The 16,799-nt window shown below is 60.5% G+C and overlaps 2 protein-coding genes across 2 annotated transcripts; both read right to left on the reverse strand.

Annotated features, from left to right (window-relative positions):
• Window positions 1-1,992: 1,992 nt before the first annotated feature.
• Window positions 1,993-4,979, reverse strand: APOE (apolipoprotein E). The gene is made up of 4 exons (XM_075536256.1): window positions 4,888-4,979; window positions 4,125-4,189; window positions 3,209-3,392; window positions 1,993-2,798 (listed from the first exon to the last, which is right to left on the reverse strand). Exons 2-4 carry the CDS (start codon window positions 4,165-4,167, stop codon window positions 2,078-2,080), a joined length of 948 nt encoding a protein of 315 aa, XP_075392371.1. The 5' UTR covers window positions 4,168-4,189; window positions 4,888-4,979; the 3' UTR covers window positions 1,993-2,077.
• Window positions 4,980-7,525: 2,546 nt separating this feature from the next.
• TOMM40 (translocase of outer mitochondrial membrane 40) lies at window positions 7,526-15,206 on the reverse strand. The gene is made up of 9 exons (XM_075537030.1): window positions 14,765-15,206; window positions 14,047-14,114; window positions 13,569-13,661; window positions 12,646-12,747; window positions 12,457-12,562; window positions 8,739-8,861; window positions 8,585-8,661; window positions 8,396-8,498; window positions 7,526-8,175 (listed from the first exon to the last, which is right to left on the reverse strand). The coding sequence occupies exons 1-9, from the start codon at window positions 15,030-15,032 to the stop codon at window positions 8,036-8,038; spliced, it is 1,080 nt and encodes a 359-aa protein (XP_075393145.1). The 5' UTR covers window positions 15,033-15,206; the 3' UTR covers window positions 7,526-8,035.
• Window positions 15,207-16,799: the final 1,593 nt, after the last annotated feature.

The following is a 16,799-nucleotide window of genomic DNA, read 5'->3' on the forward strand; positions in this document are numbered from 1 at the left end:
CGCACTCTTAAGTGTAACCCCCTTCGTTTTGGGGCCTGAATTGGCGCACTCTTTAACTTTTACCAGCTTCCAACTTCCGGTAGGAACTAGCCCCTATCTGACTCCACTGGAATCCTCCAGAACAGTGACCATCACCTCCTGAGCCGGTCCTTCAGCCTGGAATCTCCCACGCCCAGCGGATCCCCAAGGAAGCCCCTATTTTGATTGGCTCTTCTTTTGGCGGGGGCGGGAGGGGCCACCTAAGGCCACTCAGACCTGTTTTCATCGAGGACAGACCATGTCAGGTGTCGGTAGACCTACCTGCTGATCACAGAGATACGCCGTCCAGGCTTGTCTGGAATAAGCCCGTGCATGCGGGAACTAGAACTCCGATGACAATCCTAATCCCTTTTGGATTTTCTCTGACATAGATTTACAAGTAAGCGAGTAGGATGGGAGAGAGAACTCCCGACTAAAAGGGGAAGGGGAGTGGGGGGAGAGATACCAGCAGGGCCCACCCCCTACGCCCCGCCCCACCCCACTTCCGCAAGAGAAATCTCAGAAGAGAGAAAAGTTGTTGTTGAAAAGGAGAGAAAAACAGGAAGCTGGAAAAAGGGGCGGAGGCCAGGAGAGGGAGGAGGTAGGATCAGAGGGAGACAGAGGGAGGGAAGACTCCGAAGTGAATAGAAATAAGAATTTTAAAAAATCCACCGCCACCCAATCCATTCCAGTTCATAGCAGGCACAGAGGACAAGAGCAGTGTTCCAGAGGGGTTCCAAGTCTGTGCCTGCTTACGGGGAGCAGACAGCCTCATCTTTGCCCCTGGCCCCGAGGGGCTGGTGGGTTTGAAAGGCCGGCCGCCCAGTCCTTAGCCCACCGCGCGGCCAGTGGCTCCGTCGTCAGGACACTGGCGTCCGCGGGTCATTTGGTGTCACTTGATGTCGCCATCTTCAGTTGGGCAGAGGGCTGCGTTTGTTTGATTCAAGGACTGATTGTCCCGAACTCCCTGCCTGGAGGGGTCATTGGCCAGGTGAGACTAGACAGGCGGAGAACAAGTGAACGTGGAATGCAAATGTGAACAGAGAACATTGCTGACATGGTCCATGTGTTGCTAATCTCACTACAATAAAGTGTAGTGCATTGGTGGGGGGCGGGGGGAGTCCATGGAGACCGACGGGACACTACCCACCCCCCCACCTGCATCCCCTAGAACCACCCACAAGCCCTTCAGGTCTGGTAGGGAGCTCACCCCCACCATAGAACAAAACCACCCCCCGTGAACTCGTGCCCCCCTCCCCCCGTAGAATCATCAGCCACTGTACACTGTACCCCTGTGCCCAAGGGAGGTTGGGAAGGGAAGATTGGAAACAGGAGACACAGGCAGGAAGTGTATGGATGGATATGGGATGGTCCGGGGGCGGGGTGTTTCGGGTGGCTGCATTGAATCCAAATGTGCATACACTTTTGTTGGACAAAACCCTCACTGAATGTACCATAGGGAAAGTGGGTGGACGGAAAATGAGCTGATTCCAGGAACCCAAGCGGAAGGCGAATTTTGAGAATGACGAGGGCAACGAATGTCTAAGGGTGCTTTACTCAATTGATGTATGTATGGATTGTGATAAGAGTTGTATGCGCCCCAATAAAATGATTTATGAAAAAGAAAAAAGAAGTGGGTGGAAGCAGAAACAGAAAACGGGACTCCCAGGGGCCAGACTCCACCAGCGGCCCATGGTGTCCAGCGTCCGGTCTTCATGGTCGAACTCTCATCTCCAGGCCTTTCTCCCGTGCTACCTCTGGGTGGGTAGGAACCGCCAACCTTCAGATCCAGGAGCCCACCATTGTTTGCCACCACCCGCCCGCCCGGTAAGACATCAGAAAGGAGCATTGAGAAATGAAGAGAGGGGCAATGTGGAGCCAGACACAGCTCAGTCAGAGGCGGCTGGTCCGAGGCCAGGAGGCCACTGAGGGAGAGGAAGCTGTGAGAAACCACTCCCAGCTCAGAAGCTGCTGTGAAACGGATAATTCTTTATTCAACAGGGGCAGAGCCTCCTGTGCCGGGCGGGGGGATGGCACAGGGCACGGGGCAGGAGTGGGCTCAGTAATTATCGATGGCCTCAGGGGCGGCCTTGGCGGCGTTGACGGCCGTCTGCACCTTCTCCACCAGGGCAGCCCACTGGCGCTGCATATCCTCCACCAAGGGCTCGAACCAGCCCTTGAGGCGGGTCTGGAAGGCCTCGGCTTGCTGGCGCATCTGGGCCGCCTGCTCCTCCATCTTGATGCGCACCTCCTCCACCTGCTCGCGCACTTCATCCAGCCGGTCCCGGGCCCGGTTGCCCATCTCCTCCAGCCGCCCGCGCAGCTGCTTGCCCCAGGCCTGGGCGCGCTCCTGCAGGGGCTGGCCGGCCAGGGTGCCCACGTTGGCGGCCCGCATGCGGCCCTGCTCCAGCAAGGGCCCCAGGTGGTCGCGGAAGGCGCTCACGCTGCGCTCGGCGCCCTCGCGGACCCCCGCGCGGTACACGGCCAGGCGCTTCTGCAGGTCCTCGGCGTCGCGCAGCAGCCGCTTGCGCAGCTTGCGCAGGTGCGAGGCCAGGCGGTTGCGCAGCTCCTCCACGTTCTGGCCCATCATAGCCTGGGTCTCGCTGCGGTATTGCGCCAGGCGGTTGCGCACATCCTCCATGTCGGCCCCCAGGCGCGCCTGCGCCGCCTGCAGCTCCTTGGCCACGCGTGCCTGCGTCTGCTCGGCCATCGGGCCCAGCTGGGCCTCCAGCTCCGACTTGTAGGCGGACACCTCCTTCATGGTCTGCTCCATCAGGACCCTGCAGGCCGAGTGGGGCACCCGGGGATGAGAAAGAGACCGGGCTGGGGGCAAGACCGTGAAAGAGGAAAGAAGCTTGCCGCGAGTTGCCACGAAGCCGGTGCCCACTCCTGGCGCGCCCATGCGTTACAGAGTAGATTGCCCCATAGCAATTTTCCAGGCCTTTCCAGCAAATTGCCAGGTGCCTCGGGGCAGACTGGAACTAACAACCTTCTGGCTAGCAGCCCCAACCCTTAATCACTCGCACCACCTAGGGACTCTTTGGAATTGTGTGAGAGACCGCAAGAAGGATGGAGGCCAACCCAGAGAGGCAGAGAGATCCAGACTCTTAAGAGTTGGTGATGGGGACAGAGGGAAACCCAGAGCCCCAAGGAGGCTGGGGCTCAGCAGGGCAGGAGTGGGGTCACTCACGTCAGCTCCTTGGTGACATGGGTATTGCGAAGCTCCTCCTGTACTTCATCGGACAGCGTCTGCACCCAGCGCAGGTAGTCCCAGAAGCGGCTCAGCGCCTGCTCCCAGGCCAGGCTGCCCTGCATCCCAGGCTGCTCAAACCCAAGGGGGACCTCGATCTCGGGCTCCAGGTCGGCCCGGCATCCTGTAGGGAGCAAGCTCATAGCTGATTAGGTCCCTGGTGCACAGTAGGTGCTCCCAGATTTTCCTGGGTCTTTTGGGGAGCAATTTGGTGGTGGGGGTGGCTAATCTCAGGACAAGCATTGACTGAATGACCGTGCCCCCTCTCCCGTCCATGCAGGGCTACATCGGGGTGTGGGTGGGTACGGGTGGGTGTATGGGGGGGAGAGGTGGGGGTAATGAGTGAGAACAGCATTCTCCGGTGTTTATCCAGTGCCCACTACTTATAAGTACTTCTTACCTAAAACCTCTGAGAGCTGGAAAACTCACATACATTCCCCCCTAAAACAAACAGGTCGCTGAGGACCCCTGTTGGTACAGCGGTTACGCTTTGGGGTGTTCACCTGCAAGGTCAGCAGTTGAAAACGACCACCTGCTCCTGGGGCCGAGGGGCAAGGGGTGGGGGGATGGAGTCTAGGTTTTCTACTCCCGTGAAGTTACAGTCTCGCAAGCCCACAGGGCCAGGCCAGCGACTCTGGTCTTGTTTCTGGTCTAAAGGATTGCTGGCAGAACGGGAACGAGAGACTGACTACACCCCGCCAAGGCGGAGCACTTCCCAGACCCCAGAAAACTACTGCCGTCCTGTCTGTCCAGTGCCGGCTTTCCTTTATCGAGCCCCGCTCCCGACAATCCTGAAAACAAACTGAACTGAAAGAGGGGAGGACACAGGGAAGGTGAGCAAGCCCTATCCCCATACCTGCCAGCAGGGCCGCCACCAACACGGTCCACAGGACCTTCATCGTCCGGCCGCGATTGGTCAGTCTAGGGGTGGAGAGCGCCGTCCATCAACAATTCAGACCTGAGCCGAGCCCCGCCCCCACCCAAACACCCTCCTTCCCCTCCAACAAGGGTCCCTCCAGGGTCTTCTTCGTAGTGTCTCTTATCTCCCCAGCCCAGGTGGACCAACATCCCTTCCTCCTCTGCCTGGGGTCAAATTCCACCCCCACCCCCACTTGCAGCCTGGGTCCCGGTCCAATTCCACAATGGAACAGTCCTCGCTCCGCCTTTACGGTCATCTCCAACCTCCCCGATCTCGCCAATTAGCTGAACCCCGACTTTTAAAAAGTCCTCCAGCAAACTGAGGAGCTAGCCACGCCGCCCGCGCCCAGCACCTTCTCCCTCCCCACCGCCCTGCAGGTCACTGGCCAAGGAAAGGCACAGTCGTCGGTGCCGCGTCCAGGACAGTGACGGACGCTGGGATGTACCTGGCTGTGGCTCGACCCTGGGTGTCTATGCACCCAACGGCTTTTCTCGGCTGAGCGGGGCACCCCAGCCCCCCCACACTTGGTCCAGCCCTTGCTCCCGCTTTCGTTCTGACCCAGGAGTCGCGCAGCCAGCAGCTAGCTTGAGTTTCCTTCGCTCTCCTCGGAGGACCACCCCCCACTATTTCCCCTCCTACTTGCCTGGGCCCCCGAGGTCCCTAGACACCCCCTCCCCAAAACCCCGATCTTGCGTCTCACCGGCTCCGGGGATGAAAGCTCTTTGCCGCCTCAGCGTGGTCTGGGTAGGACTTGGGGATGCCAGGCTTGTCCAATTATAGGGCTCCCCCCCCACGCCCTGTCCCGCCCCTCCCTCTGGGCCAGCCCCCTGTCACGGGGTGGGTTGTCCCCACCCACTCTGCAGGGAGGGCAGAGGAAGGAGGTGGGACTTGGAGGACCTTGTGGTCCGTGTTTTCCCCCTCCCCACCCCCACCCCCAAAGAAGGGAGGTGACATTCACTTAGTAACCCTGGAAGCTCCCCTCAATCCTGGGGGGCGAGGAAGGGGCTGGGCACGGGAGTAGATTAAGCATGAACACCCCTCCCTCCGCTTTGGTTGATGTATAAAAGTTGGGGTGGGAGCTAGTGAGGCTTGGACTTGCAGGTTGTGGGAGAGAAGGGAATTGGGGGCCTGGATTCCCCAGTCTGAAGGAGTTGAGAGTCCGGAGTTAGGGGGATCTGGTCTCAGGTTTGAGATAAGTGTTCCGGGTTCTGGATTCTTTGGTGTGGGCAAGGGGAGTACGGCTTTGAATTCCCAGTCCAGGGGCTGAAACTCTTGGACCCTGAGGGAAGAGGTTACAGGTCTGAATTTCTAGGTCTAAGGAAAGGGCTGGGGGCTTAGACTCTTGGACCCAGGAGGAGGAGGGGCTGGAGTTGTGGATCACTGGGTCGCTGAACTGTAAATAGCAAGGCGGAGGCATCTGACCCCCACCCCTGACTCCAGGGGAGGGATGGTGAATCAAGAACCACAACCCAAGGCCTATTCATATGTAGAGGTCAGGCTGGCCTCCACCCTGACCTTCACACTGGCCCTGCCTTTGCCATTCCTCCCATAGCACTCTCTATCGCCCTAGCCCTTCCTGACAGTGACCACAGAGAACTTAGAAACAGTACAACTCAGGCTCAGGAACGGCTTAGAATGCAGTTCTTCAACCAGAGCAAACTTTGAGGGGCTGGCCTCTTCTTTAGGCCTTTGAGGTACTGCCACCAAGCCTCCTAGCTCTCTTGGTCTTGTGGTACCACTTCCACCTCTGCACAAGCTCTTCGTGAGCCTAGGAAGATGGTCAATCCCCTGGACAGGGGGGTTCAGACACCTTATTTGCTTCATTGTAAGCTGCTCTATCACCTCGGTGGGCCACACCACCTCATTTGCATAGCCCCATCCAATCATTTGGGAGAACACAGGAGAAAGGGCCACCACACTGCAGGGACCAAGGCTTGATTCTCAGAGGACAAGAGGTTGGGGATGGGGGGTTTTTTGTCTGGATTCCAGGGTCTGGAGAACTTCAGCAACTGCTAAAAAGCACAGGTTGGGAGGAATTTTAATCCTGGTCCTCCATGACCTCCAGGTCCTCAAAGCCCCCCTCAGGGCCACACCACCCTGCAGCCCAGGCGGGGTGGTGTCCATGACTGCTTCTACTGGGCTTTGATGCCAGGCTGTCGCTTTAGGGCTCCGGATTCTGGACCAACCAACCAGGGTGCTGGGGTTGCCAGCTGTGACCTTCGTCAGATGACTTAGCCTTGCTCAGCATCCCTTTCTTACCAATGTAACCAGTGTGAAGACACCAACTAACCCCAGACCCCACTCCCTGTCACGGGGTCCATGTTGACTCATGGCTACATCGCATGCCCCCATGGCTGGGGACTGGGCACAGGAAGCCCCCCGTGTTTTCCTGTAGAGCTGCTGACGGCTTCAAACTGCTGACCACGTGACTGCTGACCACGTGGACTGCAGCCGGGCTCCCACTCAGCAAACCAAATACTGGGAACAGGCTGTGGCCACACTTCGGCTGCCACTGCCGTTACGCAACCCCTAGCTGCAGGACAGTCGAGGGGCTAGGGGTCCAGGGAGACGTGGGGCAGGGCGGCATTCTTGGCTCTTGGAGGGGGTGGGGACACTGGGCTCCATGGGAGTCAGAGGCCACATGCCAGCACTGAATGCTTGTCTTGGCCTCAGTGCCTGGCAGGGGGTGGGGTGGGTTGTTGGGGTAACTAGGGGTCATTCTGCCCAGCCCCCAAAACTGCTGAGGGGACAAAGCTAGCTAGTCTTTGTTCCTGTCCAGGGAGGGTGGAGTGTCTGCAGTGCACTTAAGGTCACTTCGGCACAACACCCGCCCCCTCCAGCCACCCCCTCCAGCCACAGGTGCACTCCCTCCTGCAGCTCGATTGTAATCAGGAGCCTACACCCCCAACCCCGCCTCCTAGGCCCTGCAGGTCCCTAGATCCTAAGTTAGGACCTCAACTCTCACCAATTGCTGGGGGCCTACTGTGCTGGCTGAACTGTAATGTCCCCAGGGAGGGGGACAGGGTGTAGGGAGTCCCTACTCACTCCCCTATTGGCTTCAGTACCCAGAAAAAACTCAAGAGCACAGCCATCGAGTCAGCAGGGGGGCAAAGTCCCCAGCAGCCCCTGGTGGCCCGTAGAGCAGGGGTGAGTGACCTGGAGACAAACCCAGCATGCAGGAGGGGATCAAAGGGCTCCGTGATCAGCAGCCACCACCTCCCCTTGAAGGCGCGGCTTTGCCTGTGGCGCCGGCGCTCCCACAGCCCCCTCTGCGGGTCGGTCCTGGGAGGGCAGGCGTGCGCCCCCGGGCAAGACAAGGACGCATCCGGTCTCACACGTTTGTTTTTTCCATGTCTATTTTTTGTTGTTTTTTCTTTTTTCTGTAAAATGTCCCGGTTCTTCCATAACTTATAAACATGATTTATACTGAGGGTGGGGGGAAGGGGGAGGCTAGGCTGTGGGCCAGGGAAGCTCCTGCTTGCTGCCCCAGAAGGGGGACCGGGCCCTGGACCCCTGGGAGTTGGGGGCACCCTGACACTCCTCTCTCCCTGAGGTGTCTGGCCGCCCCTGCCCGGCGGTGTTCAAAACGCCAAGTGGCCCCTCGATTCCAGAATCCCTTCTGGGGCCCCCAGGCCACTGAGAACACCCTGCTCCGGGGCTCAGGATCCTGTGGTGCCCCTTCAGCTCCACAAGCCCCTCTTCAGCTGCTGGGGTGAGGGTCCCCCTCCTTCCGATGCTCCTGGCCCCCTGAGGAGGCAGGGAAGGGGAGGGGGCTGGGGCCTCCCCTCCGTGGCCCGGGAGGTGGGGGCTGAAGGAGGGAGGGCAGGAGGGTGGCCACAGGGCGGTGCTCAGCCAATGGTGAGGCCAAAGCCGCACTGGAACTTGTTTTTGCGGTGATTCAAGAAGGCCCCCAGAGCCAGGGTCAGGGGTAGTGGTGGCAGCTTCTTCTCCAGCGTGGCGCCCACGATCCAGTTGCTGTCCACGGAACCTGGGGGCGGGGGGGAGAGTGTGAGGAGGGGGTGGCATGCTGTGCAGCCAGAGTCCAGACCACCTGGGTCACCATCAAATCCCCGCACAGCGGGCGCACGAACACCGGTGTGTGGCTTTCCCGCCACCCAGGGAGGTGACGGGGTGGGGGTGGGTATTACTTGTCCTGAGTCACCTGTGCCACTGCACACCCCCCTGGGAGCTGTGACGGAGGCCGGTACCTTTGAAGAGGAGGTTGGCCTTGGGCAGGTCCAGCTGGTAGCCAAAGGAGACACTGGTGTCCTGCATCCGTGTGCTGGCCTCAAACTCCACCCCAACCTGCAGCTGCGGGGCCGGACACCAAGTTAGCTTAGCATCCCACCATCCCGGTGACAAGCCTTCTGACCCGTCCAAATCCCTCCCACACTCACCTGGTCACTGGCTTTGTGGTAGTACGTCGCGTGCATGCCGGCCTGGCCCAGTGTCACCGTTGCTAACCAGTTGTTCACTGTGAGAGGAAGAGTGGTGGGTGACCAAGGGGACCTGGGGCTCGGTGCCCCCAGCCCCCTCCTCCCTCAGACTCACACGTGTATTTCCCTGCGAGAGACATGACCGTGCCCTCCTCTCCAGGTCGCCGGTGGTAGACCAGCTCTCCGCCCAGGGCCAGACACGGCGTGACGCTCTGGAGGTAGTGGGCCACGAGGATTCCTGTGGGCAGAGGGGGTCACAGTGGCCGGGTCACGCCTACGTCAGAGCTCAGACCAAGGGCGCGATGAGGGGCCACACCACCTGGCATGGGAGTGACTGGGTGGTGCTTGATGCATGTGGCTGAGGAAGGCAGGTCAGACGGGATGCCATAACAGATGGGGGCAGAGCAGGAGACACAGGCGGTCCCACTGAGACCTAGACGTGCACACATGCCCCTGCCTGTATTCAGCCACAGCAGCAGCACCGGGTCTCCTCTGGCTCCTCCTCCCTCAATTTTGAAGCTGTGCCTCAGAAACCCCTGACCTTTTGACCTGTTCCCCTCCCAGGGCCCTCACTTGCACAGGGCAGGTCCCTCCACAAAGAACAGCTCAGCCCCGGATGCCAGCAACCCCCAGGTGCAGGTCCTGTGAGTGTCTAACACCGAAACCAGCCACGGCCATGGCCTGCTGTTAGGGACCGTGGCGTGGGTTCCGGCCCATGGCCAGCCATGAGGCAGAACGACACCCCGCCCTATCTCACAGGTGAGGTTTGGGTCCCCTCTTGCCGCCTCGGCATCACTGCAGGAGGAGTGCTTCCTCTCGTTCACTGCTCCTCTGTTGTTACCGAGCTGACGTCCCCCCACCCCATGGACTGGTCTCTCCTGACATGTCCAAAGTACAGGAGGCAAGAATCTAGGGAGCAGTCTTTTGACAGGCCCTGCCCAGTATTCACCACCACGATGCCTGCGTTCTTCCTAACCAACTATGGAGACTGTTCAGAAGGACGGGAATTCCAGATCACCGTGGAGCCGGGACTTAGACCGACGAGGGCCTGTCCGGCTCCAGGGAGGTTTGCGGCTCCCGGGTCTGGACTCCGTGGAGGAGGAAGCCTGTGGCAAGCAGGTGACAGGCCCCTGCCTGCTCCAAGTCAGGCGGACTCCATCAGCAGGAAACCCAGCTTGAGGTAGCGACGGCCACAATCAACTAGAGGCGCTCACTGTCCCGAGAGCCACAATCAAGGCCCAGGGCGTGCGTGGAGCACTGGTGAGCCAGCTACCCCAAACCCACCAACCCTGATGAAAGTTAAGAGGAAGGGCACTACTGAGGGCGGAGGTGGGCCTGACCAAGCCATGTCTTCTGGCCGCCTCACCTGTGCAGGCCAGCTGGACAGAGACGGCTCACAAGTGTCCAGTCAGAATATGTTCTGAGAGCAAGGGGACACCAGTCACCCCCCACCCGAGGGCAGACAGGAGGGCCCTACAGGTACCCCTTAAAGAGGAAAAAAAAGAGTCAGGTCTGTGGGACAGGAAGCAGCAGCCTGGGGCTGAGACAGGTCTGGAAGAGGCCAGCTCCCCAAGCTGCTGGGCCAGGCAGGAGGGCAGCTGCAGCCATGGCCTCTCCCCTGCTTGGCCTGGGCCCAAACCCGCCTACAAGGGGAAGTCCCCAGAGGCAGGAATGGAGACTCTGTGCAGGGTGCCAGCCACCCCAGCACCTACTTCACCACTCTGACTGACAGCCTCCTCCTCACCTGCCTCTGAGGACCCAGCTTCTAGTCCTCATAGCCCCCTCGGCCCCTCCCAGGCGGTTCACCAGGGCCCAGCAGTAAAGGCAAACGTCTCCCCATCAGGCCTGGGAGCCAGGCCCGGTGCAACCTAGGTGCTCAGAATGGAGGCTGAAGAGGGGCAGCAGGCAGGGCCCAAGTCAGGCTTCCGTTCAAATTCCAGGCCTGCTGCTTGCTGGCTGGCTGGTCTCAGGCAAAAGACTTCATCTCAGGGCCTCGCTGCTCTCATCCGGAAAATAAACCCCTTGCCCCCCCCCACCCGGCCACTGTGGGGCACCATTAAGATCCAGCCAGCATCCTGAAACCCCTGCTCAGGAGATGGTCCCTTCCACCTGCAAGGGGGCTGCCGCCATACTACCCGACCCTCACCCCACCAAGAAATGGAGGCCCAGGGCCACTGTCTGGAGGTCAGAGGTGGACGGGCTGGAGCTGCCTGGGCCGAGGGTCTGTGCTCAGCGCAGGTTCAGACCCATGTGTCTGAGGCAAGGAAGAAGTGCCCGTTAAGAACTGAAGACAACCTGCCAGGGACCCCGGGCTCGGGGAAGAGGGCACACAGGAGCGGCCAGCCAGAGCGTGGTGTCAGAGAAGCACGGGGAGGCTGGTGCCCGGGGACGTCGCTGGGCCTGTTCCACGCTGCGAAACTCATGGAGACCCAGCAACGGCTTGCTGAGACGGTCGGTCTGTGTGGGCACGGCCTGCCACCCACCCCTTCCACCCATCCATCAGCTGGTGAGGCTGAAATGCCACCTTGGCAGTTAGCAGCCCAGGGTTGGGGGAAGGGGTGGGCCTTGGCAGTTAGCAGCCAGTGCTTGGCTGCAGTGCCACCAGGACTGTTTCACCCTGGACGCTGGGGTCAGTGGCAGCACCTGCCTACGGGGCTGCTGTGCAGGCTTGATTTCCCCATCGCTTTATGCCCAGTGCTTAGAATGGCCGAGGGATGGAAGTGGCTGCCTGACAGTCCTGGGAGCCCACCCACCCCCCCCTCGGGACCTCCCGCTCCCCGTCCCCAAGCATTTTCCCAGCACCTGGAACTGACTGTTGAGGGGAGCTCTCGAGTGAGCCAGGAGGCCCACCAAGAGCTGGCACCCAGTGGGAGACCATAGCACAGGGCTTCCACAAAAGCCAGGGCCAGGAGGAGCGGGTGGTACAGTCCAGGGGTGGGTCCCTACGGACAGGTGGGCAAGCTGCACTTCAAGACGGGGTGGGAAAAGTAGGTGGTTCTACAAGGGCCCAACTGAGGGCTGAGCACCAGACGGCAGGAGGAGCCTGTAGGAGGGAAGGCGGCTCCTGCCCTCCCTGCGCAGTTGGCTCCAGCAGGGGGCAGCAATGCTTCCTGAACGGCTCCCTGCCCCACTCTAGCCGCTCTGCCCACAGGTTCTCAGATGGACGTGAAAGCTGGATAGTGAACAAGACCAAGTCATAGATGAGACAAGACCAAGACCCATGACGCCCTCCGTGAGGGTACTGGCCGGGAGAGCAGCGCTGCTGTACTGACCGCGGCCGCGTCACCATGCAGAGGCCCGGCCAGTGTGCCAGGAAAGCCAGGACAGGATGAACTGTCATCAGGAGGACGGCTCTCAGGAGAAGGGCACTGTGCCAGTGAAAAAGAGGAGGGCAAAGACAGCTGGATGGGCAGGAGGGGGGAACCATTTCTAGAGACAGCACACACAGACATAGACAGACTGAGCAAAGGGTCTGGACCGGCCCCTCTCCTCTGCCGCCCTGGCCCACTGCTGGTCCATTCCGTGTCCCCAAGGGTGTCCCAGCCCCAGGAGGGACAAGGGCCAGAGCAGCTCACGGGGACCTGTCCCACACCAGGCTTTGTCCGAAGCTTTCCACACTGACTAACCCAGAGAGGATGCTCAGTCACCGCGCCAGGCATCCACTGGACAAGTAAGAGAAACTGAGGCCGAGAGGTGGAGGAGCCCGGCCACAACCCCACTTTAACAGCACCCCTGACCGTTTCTGACACCAGCCGGTCCAGAAGTGAGACTGACTCCAGGAAGGAGTAGAGCCCCCTCTTGCCTTCCACGCCGAACCCACCAGGACCTCTTACCTGAGCCCACCAGGACGTCGGGGTTCCCCAGAGTGACGGCTGCTGTGAAGTCGGAGCCCCGGTACTCCCCATCCACCTGCCAGTTCACGAACTTGGACTGCTGAGTCTGTGGGGAAGGCGGCAAGCATGAAGGCCACAGGGGGGCAGCATTACACGGGTGAGACCGCTGGCCCCAGGCCCCCCACTCACCTGGATGGCCATCTTGGATCGGAGGCCGGGGCCCAGCTGGTGAATGATCTGAGCATTGAGGCTGCCACTGTTGTCCATGTCACCCACCAGCACAGGGAATGCCTGGGGAGGCGGAGGGCAAGGTCAGAGTGCAGGGAACAAGATGAGAAGCTATAGGCCAGAAAGCCTCAGGCAGAGGCCTGCTCCTCCAGGAAGCCCTTCCTGACCACCTCGGCCTCACCAACAGAACTCTATCCGTCCGTTAGAATCTTCAATCCCCCGCCCCTCCCTCCATCGAGTGGACTCTGACTCATAGCAACCACACACAGAGCGGCCGTGCCCTATTGGGTCTCGCAGGCCGTAAACCTTTACAAAAGCAGAAGGCCGCATCCGTCTCCCTCAGAGGCGCTGATGGGTCTAAACCAGCGGCCCTTCCGTTTGCAGCTGGCCCTGGAACTGCTGTGTCACCAGAGCACCCCATTTTACCCGGGTCCACTGCAAACGTCACTCTGGGGCAGGTCTTCTCTTCCCTGCTCCCCACCCCCATCCCCCAGCCTGACACCTGGCTGTGAATGCACAGGGGAGGCAGGGAGAGGACTAGGATTTGCAGCCCCACCTGTAACCCCGCCCCCCAGCCACCACCTGGGCTGCTAAGGCCAGGACCTAATTCAGCCCCACATCTCTCCTGCCTCTATACCCCCTACCCTCCATGGCCCCCGGGACAGCCTGAGCGACACACATTAAATAAAATCAGACACTGCCTGACCTCCCTTCCAATTTGCCAAACACTGGAGCCTGACACAAAGCTCTGCCCACTGGGGAGGGGGTCATCAACAGGAAGGGGTCACCTGGTGCCCCCAGCACCAGCCCAGTCATAGACTGCATCATGTTTGTTCCAAGATACAACGAGTGCACAAACCAACAGACCATAGAGGGAGCCTCACCTCGGTGGGGCTCAGCTGCTTCGTCCCCACGTACGTGACTCCAAAGTGGTAGTTGGAATCCCCGAGTGTGCTGAGGGCAACTGTGTGATTCACCTGGAAGAGAAAGGGGCTGTGGCAGAGACAGACGGGAAGCCGTTCCCCTGACAGCCCCAGCAGGGCCCACCCCTCAAGCCTGGGTGCTTCCCCACCCACAAAAGGGTGAGGTAGCTGGGGGTCCCCGGGCTGGGCAGGGGTGAGAAGATGAAGATGAGGCATGGCCTGGCTGGATGAGAAGTTCAGAAAGGATGAACTTTGGGCAAAAGGGAGGTGGGGCAGCAGCTAATTTCTGGACCCCCACATCATCCTACTATCAGCCCCCACTAAAGCAGTCACCGTGGTGCTGTGACTTGAGTCTTTTTAAGCACGGGGGGGGGGGGGCAGACTTTGAAGGGGGAAGAAGATGCAGGAGGCTGGCTGGGGATGACCTTTCTGAACTCACCTGGAAGTGATTGCTTAACCCTTTGTTGACGGTGAGTTTGACACCCTCCATCTGAATGGGGAACAGTTCTGGAGAGGAGATAGTGGGGGGGGGGTCACACTTCGGCGCCCACGTCCCCTGCTCACAGCCTCTTCCCTCCGCCAGGAGCCCCAGCCCACGCACAGAACATCTGCCAGGGCAGTCCACCTGGGGCTAGTGACCCGGCAGTGCTGCTGCCTCTGCCCGCATCCAAATCCCGGTGCCACCAGGTGACTTTCTCAGTGCGCCTCACACCCCCCTGTCTGGTGAGGGTGCCCCTGAATAGGATCACCGCCAAGGGCACACGGAGTAAATGCCCAGTGAACCCTAGCGGGGGGCCTCAATCAGTCGCCACCACTGTTACCATGGCAATTCTTCCAAGTCGGCATCCGGCGGCCTGGGGTTCCAGCCCCACCATGACACCTCGCTGACACCGTGACCTTGGGCCTCAGTTCCCTCTCCAGTCACACGAGGCTGGCTTGGCTGGTGCCCGCAGCGCCTTAGGCTTTTCTACTGGGCCGGCATCCATGCCGCGACAAGTTCCACCGGCTGATCCCAGCATTCTAAGCTCCAGAGGCCACGCTCCACCAGGCGGATCCCAACGTCAACCCCCAACACTGTCCAACGACTCGGAGGCTCCGCACGCACTCCCCAAGGCCCCCAGGGACCATCGGCGCCCGCGAGGCCCCGCGCCCCTCACCCTTGCACTTCCGGTGGCACTCCTCGAACGTGCCCGGGTTGGGCAGGCGGTCGCAGGCCCCATCGTCCGCGGCGCCCGCGGCGCTGCCGGCCCCGGGGGTCCGTTCCGCGCCCCGCCCGGCGCTGGCCCCGGCGCCCAGGCCGCCTCCGAGCGGCGGCAGAGTGAAACCTGGCGGCGCGGGCGGGGGCGGCGGGAGTCCCACGAGGGCGGGCGCGGGCGGCGGCGGCGGCCCAGCGGGCGGCGAGCTGGCGGCCAACACGTTGCCCATGGTCGCCTACGGAGGAGAGGTCAGAGGCGGAGGTCAGGGCCCACGCGCCCCAGGCCCAGCTGTTAGCCCCAGCCCAGCTATTGGCCCCGGTTCTCACTGGCGCCGGTGGCGCCTGCTCCCGCTCCCGGCCTGGGCTCCCGCTCCCACCCCGTGCGCCACGCGCAACCGAACCCGCTGCCGCCGCCGCCTCCACCGTCGCCCCGCCCCGGCGGGCCCATTCGCTCGGCTGGCCTCGGGCTCCGCCCACCAGGTCCAGTTTCCAGCCTTGCCATTGGGCATCGCGGGTGGAAGTCCCGCCCAGCTTCTTCGAACGTCATTTTCTAGTGGTCCGTGCTCTCAGGCGCGGCGCGGCGTCCCGCCCTCGCTTTCTAATGGCTGGAGTCGCCCGCGCCGATTGGCCTGCGACGCCGCGGGTTCCAGTGCTTCCCCGCCATTGGCTTGCGTTGCAGACTTTGCACCGCCCACCAAGTCGTCGCCTCCACCCCTCTCCTCTAGGGTGCCTTCTTTTGACCCCGCCCCTCGACGATATCGCTATGATAATTGGTCAGTTTTGTACCCCGTTCAGCGTAGTGATTGGCTGCGATTGCCTAAGGGGGCCGACCCCGACGACGTAGTGCACCAGGCGCGCTCATTGGCTGACAGGCCCGGGTCGAAGGACACAGTGGGGAAGGTGGGTTGCGCGGCAGAACTGTTAGGCAGCAAGGTCAGGCCTCCCAACAGGCACCGCGGCAGAGGAGCCGCTCTCGGATCTGGAGTCAGTCGCCGGCCGAAAACCGGAAGTGCCGGTTCTTCCCACAGCACCTTGGGCCGACGCTGTGCGGGTGATGTGAACCTCTCCTCGCTCCTTTGCTACCCGTAATGATCCTTTACCGCTTAACGCCTACCCTACCTTTTGACCCACCCCTTTCCTTACCCAGCATTCTGCGTCATCCTGTCCCTGCACTTTCTATCTTTGGCCCATTCATTCGGATCCCAGTACCCAGCATCCTCCGCCCCATTCATTTCAGCTTGATTGCCTGTCGCGCCTTTGGCCCTCTCCTGCCTAGTCACTTGCATCATTTTTCCGGCCCTTCGCCTTCAATCACCCATCAAGTTTGGGATCTGTTAATTCCTGTCCATTACCCATCGTGCTCGCGACCCAGATTTCTCCATTCTTCATCGCACCGCCTTGGGCTCATTCATTCCGATCCATTACCCAGCATGCCCTGGGGCTTCTATTCCAACATTCCTCATCATTTCGCCTTTGGCCTAATTTTGTCATTTACCCATCAACCCGAAGCCTTAATTACTGCTATTTCTATCCTGGTTCCAGTTTATTTCGGTCCATTACCCACTAGACGGCTGGAGCACAGATTCATGTTTCTTTTGCACCGTGTCCTGGGCGCCTTGCCTGCCCCTCTCCCTCCATCTATGTGTAGCCCACCTTGACCTCTTCTCTAACTCACCTCCCACTGACAGCGACCCTCTAGGGCAGGATTGAACTACCCCTGTGGGTCTCCGAGGCTGTAACTCTATAGAACACCTCATCTTTCTCCGAAGCAGGAATTGGTGGTTTTGAATTGCTGACCTGGAGGCTACCAGCTCAAGGTCACCAAGCCATCACCTGTCACCTAGTCCAGCCATGAATTCCTTCCCTTTATTGGCCCCCTGGGCTACCTCTGCATTACCCATCATGCCTCCCGGTTAGAAAACTGAAGACCTGGAAGGGAGTGAGTGTGGAGGGCTTAATCTTTACATTCTCTACATTTGTACCCACAGGGCTTCATA

The sequence above is a fragment of the Tenrec ecaudatus genome, chromosome 18, assembly GCF_050624435.1.
Source record: "Tenrec ecaudatus isolate mTenEca1 chromosome 18, mTenEca1.hap1, whole genome shotgun sequence".
NCBI lineage: Eukaryota > Metazoa > Chordata > Mammalia > Afrosoricida > Tenrecidae > Tenrec > Tenrec ecaudatus.

Bases quoted from the DNA above. Each gene is read 5' to 3' on its own strand.
- APOE (XM_075536256.1), bottom strand. From the start codon at position 4,167: ATGAAGGTCCTGTGGACCGTGTTGGTGGCGGCCCTGCTGGCAG. The intron at 3,393-4,124 runs GTATGGGGATAG...TGCTCCCTACAG, and splicing joins GGTGGCGGCCCTGCTGGCAG to GATGCCGGGCCGACCTGGAG. The intron at 2,799-3,208 runs GTGAGTGACCCC...CTCGGCCTGCAG, and splicing joins CATGTCACCAAGGAGCTGAC to GGTCCTGATGGAGCAGACCA.
- TOMM40 (XM_075537030.1), bottom strand. From the start codon at position 15,032: ATGGGCAACGTGTTGGCCGCCAGCTCGCCGCCCGCTGGGCCGCCGCCG. The intron at 13,662-14,046 runs GTGAGTTCAGAA...TTTCTCTTCCAG, and splicing joins GGTTAAGCAATCACTTCCAG to GTGAATCACACAGTTGCCCT. The intron at 8,176-8,395 runs GTACCGGCCTCC...CCCCGCCCCCAG, and splicing joins GGCCAACCTCCTCTTCAAAG to GTTCCGTGGACAGCAACTGG.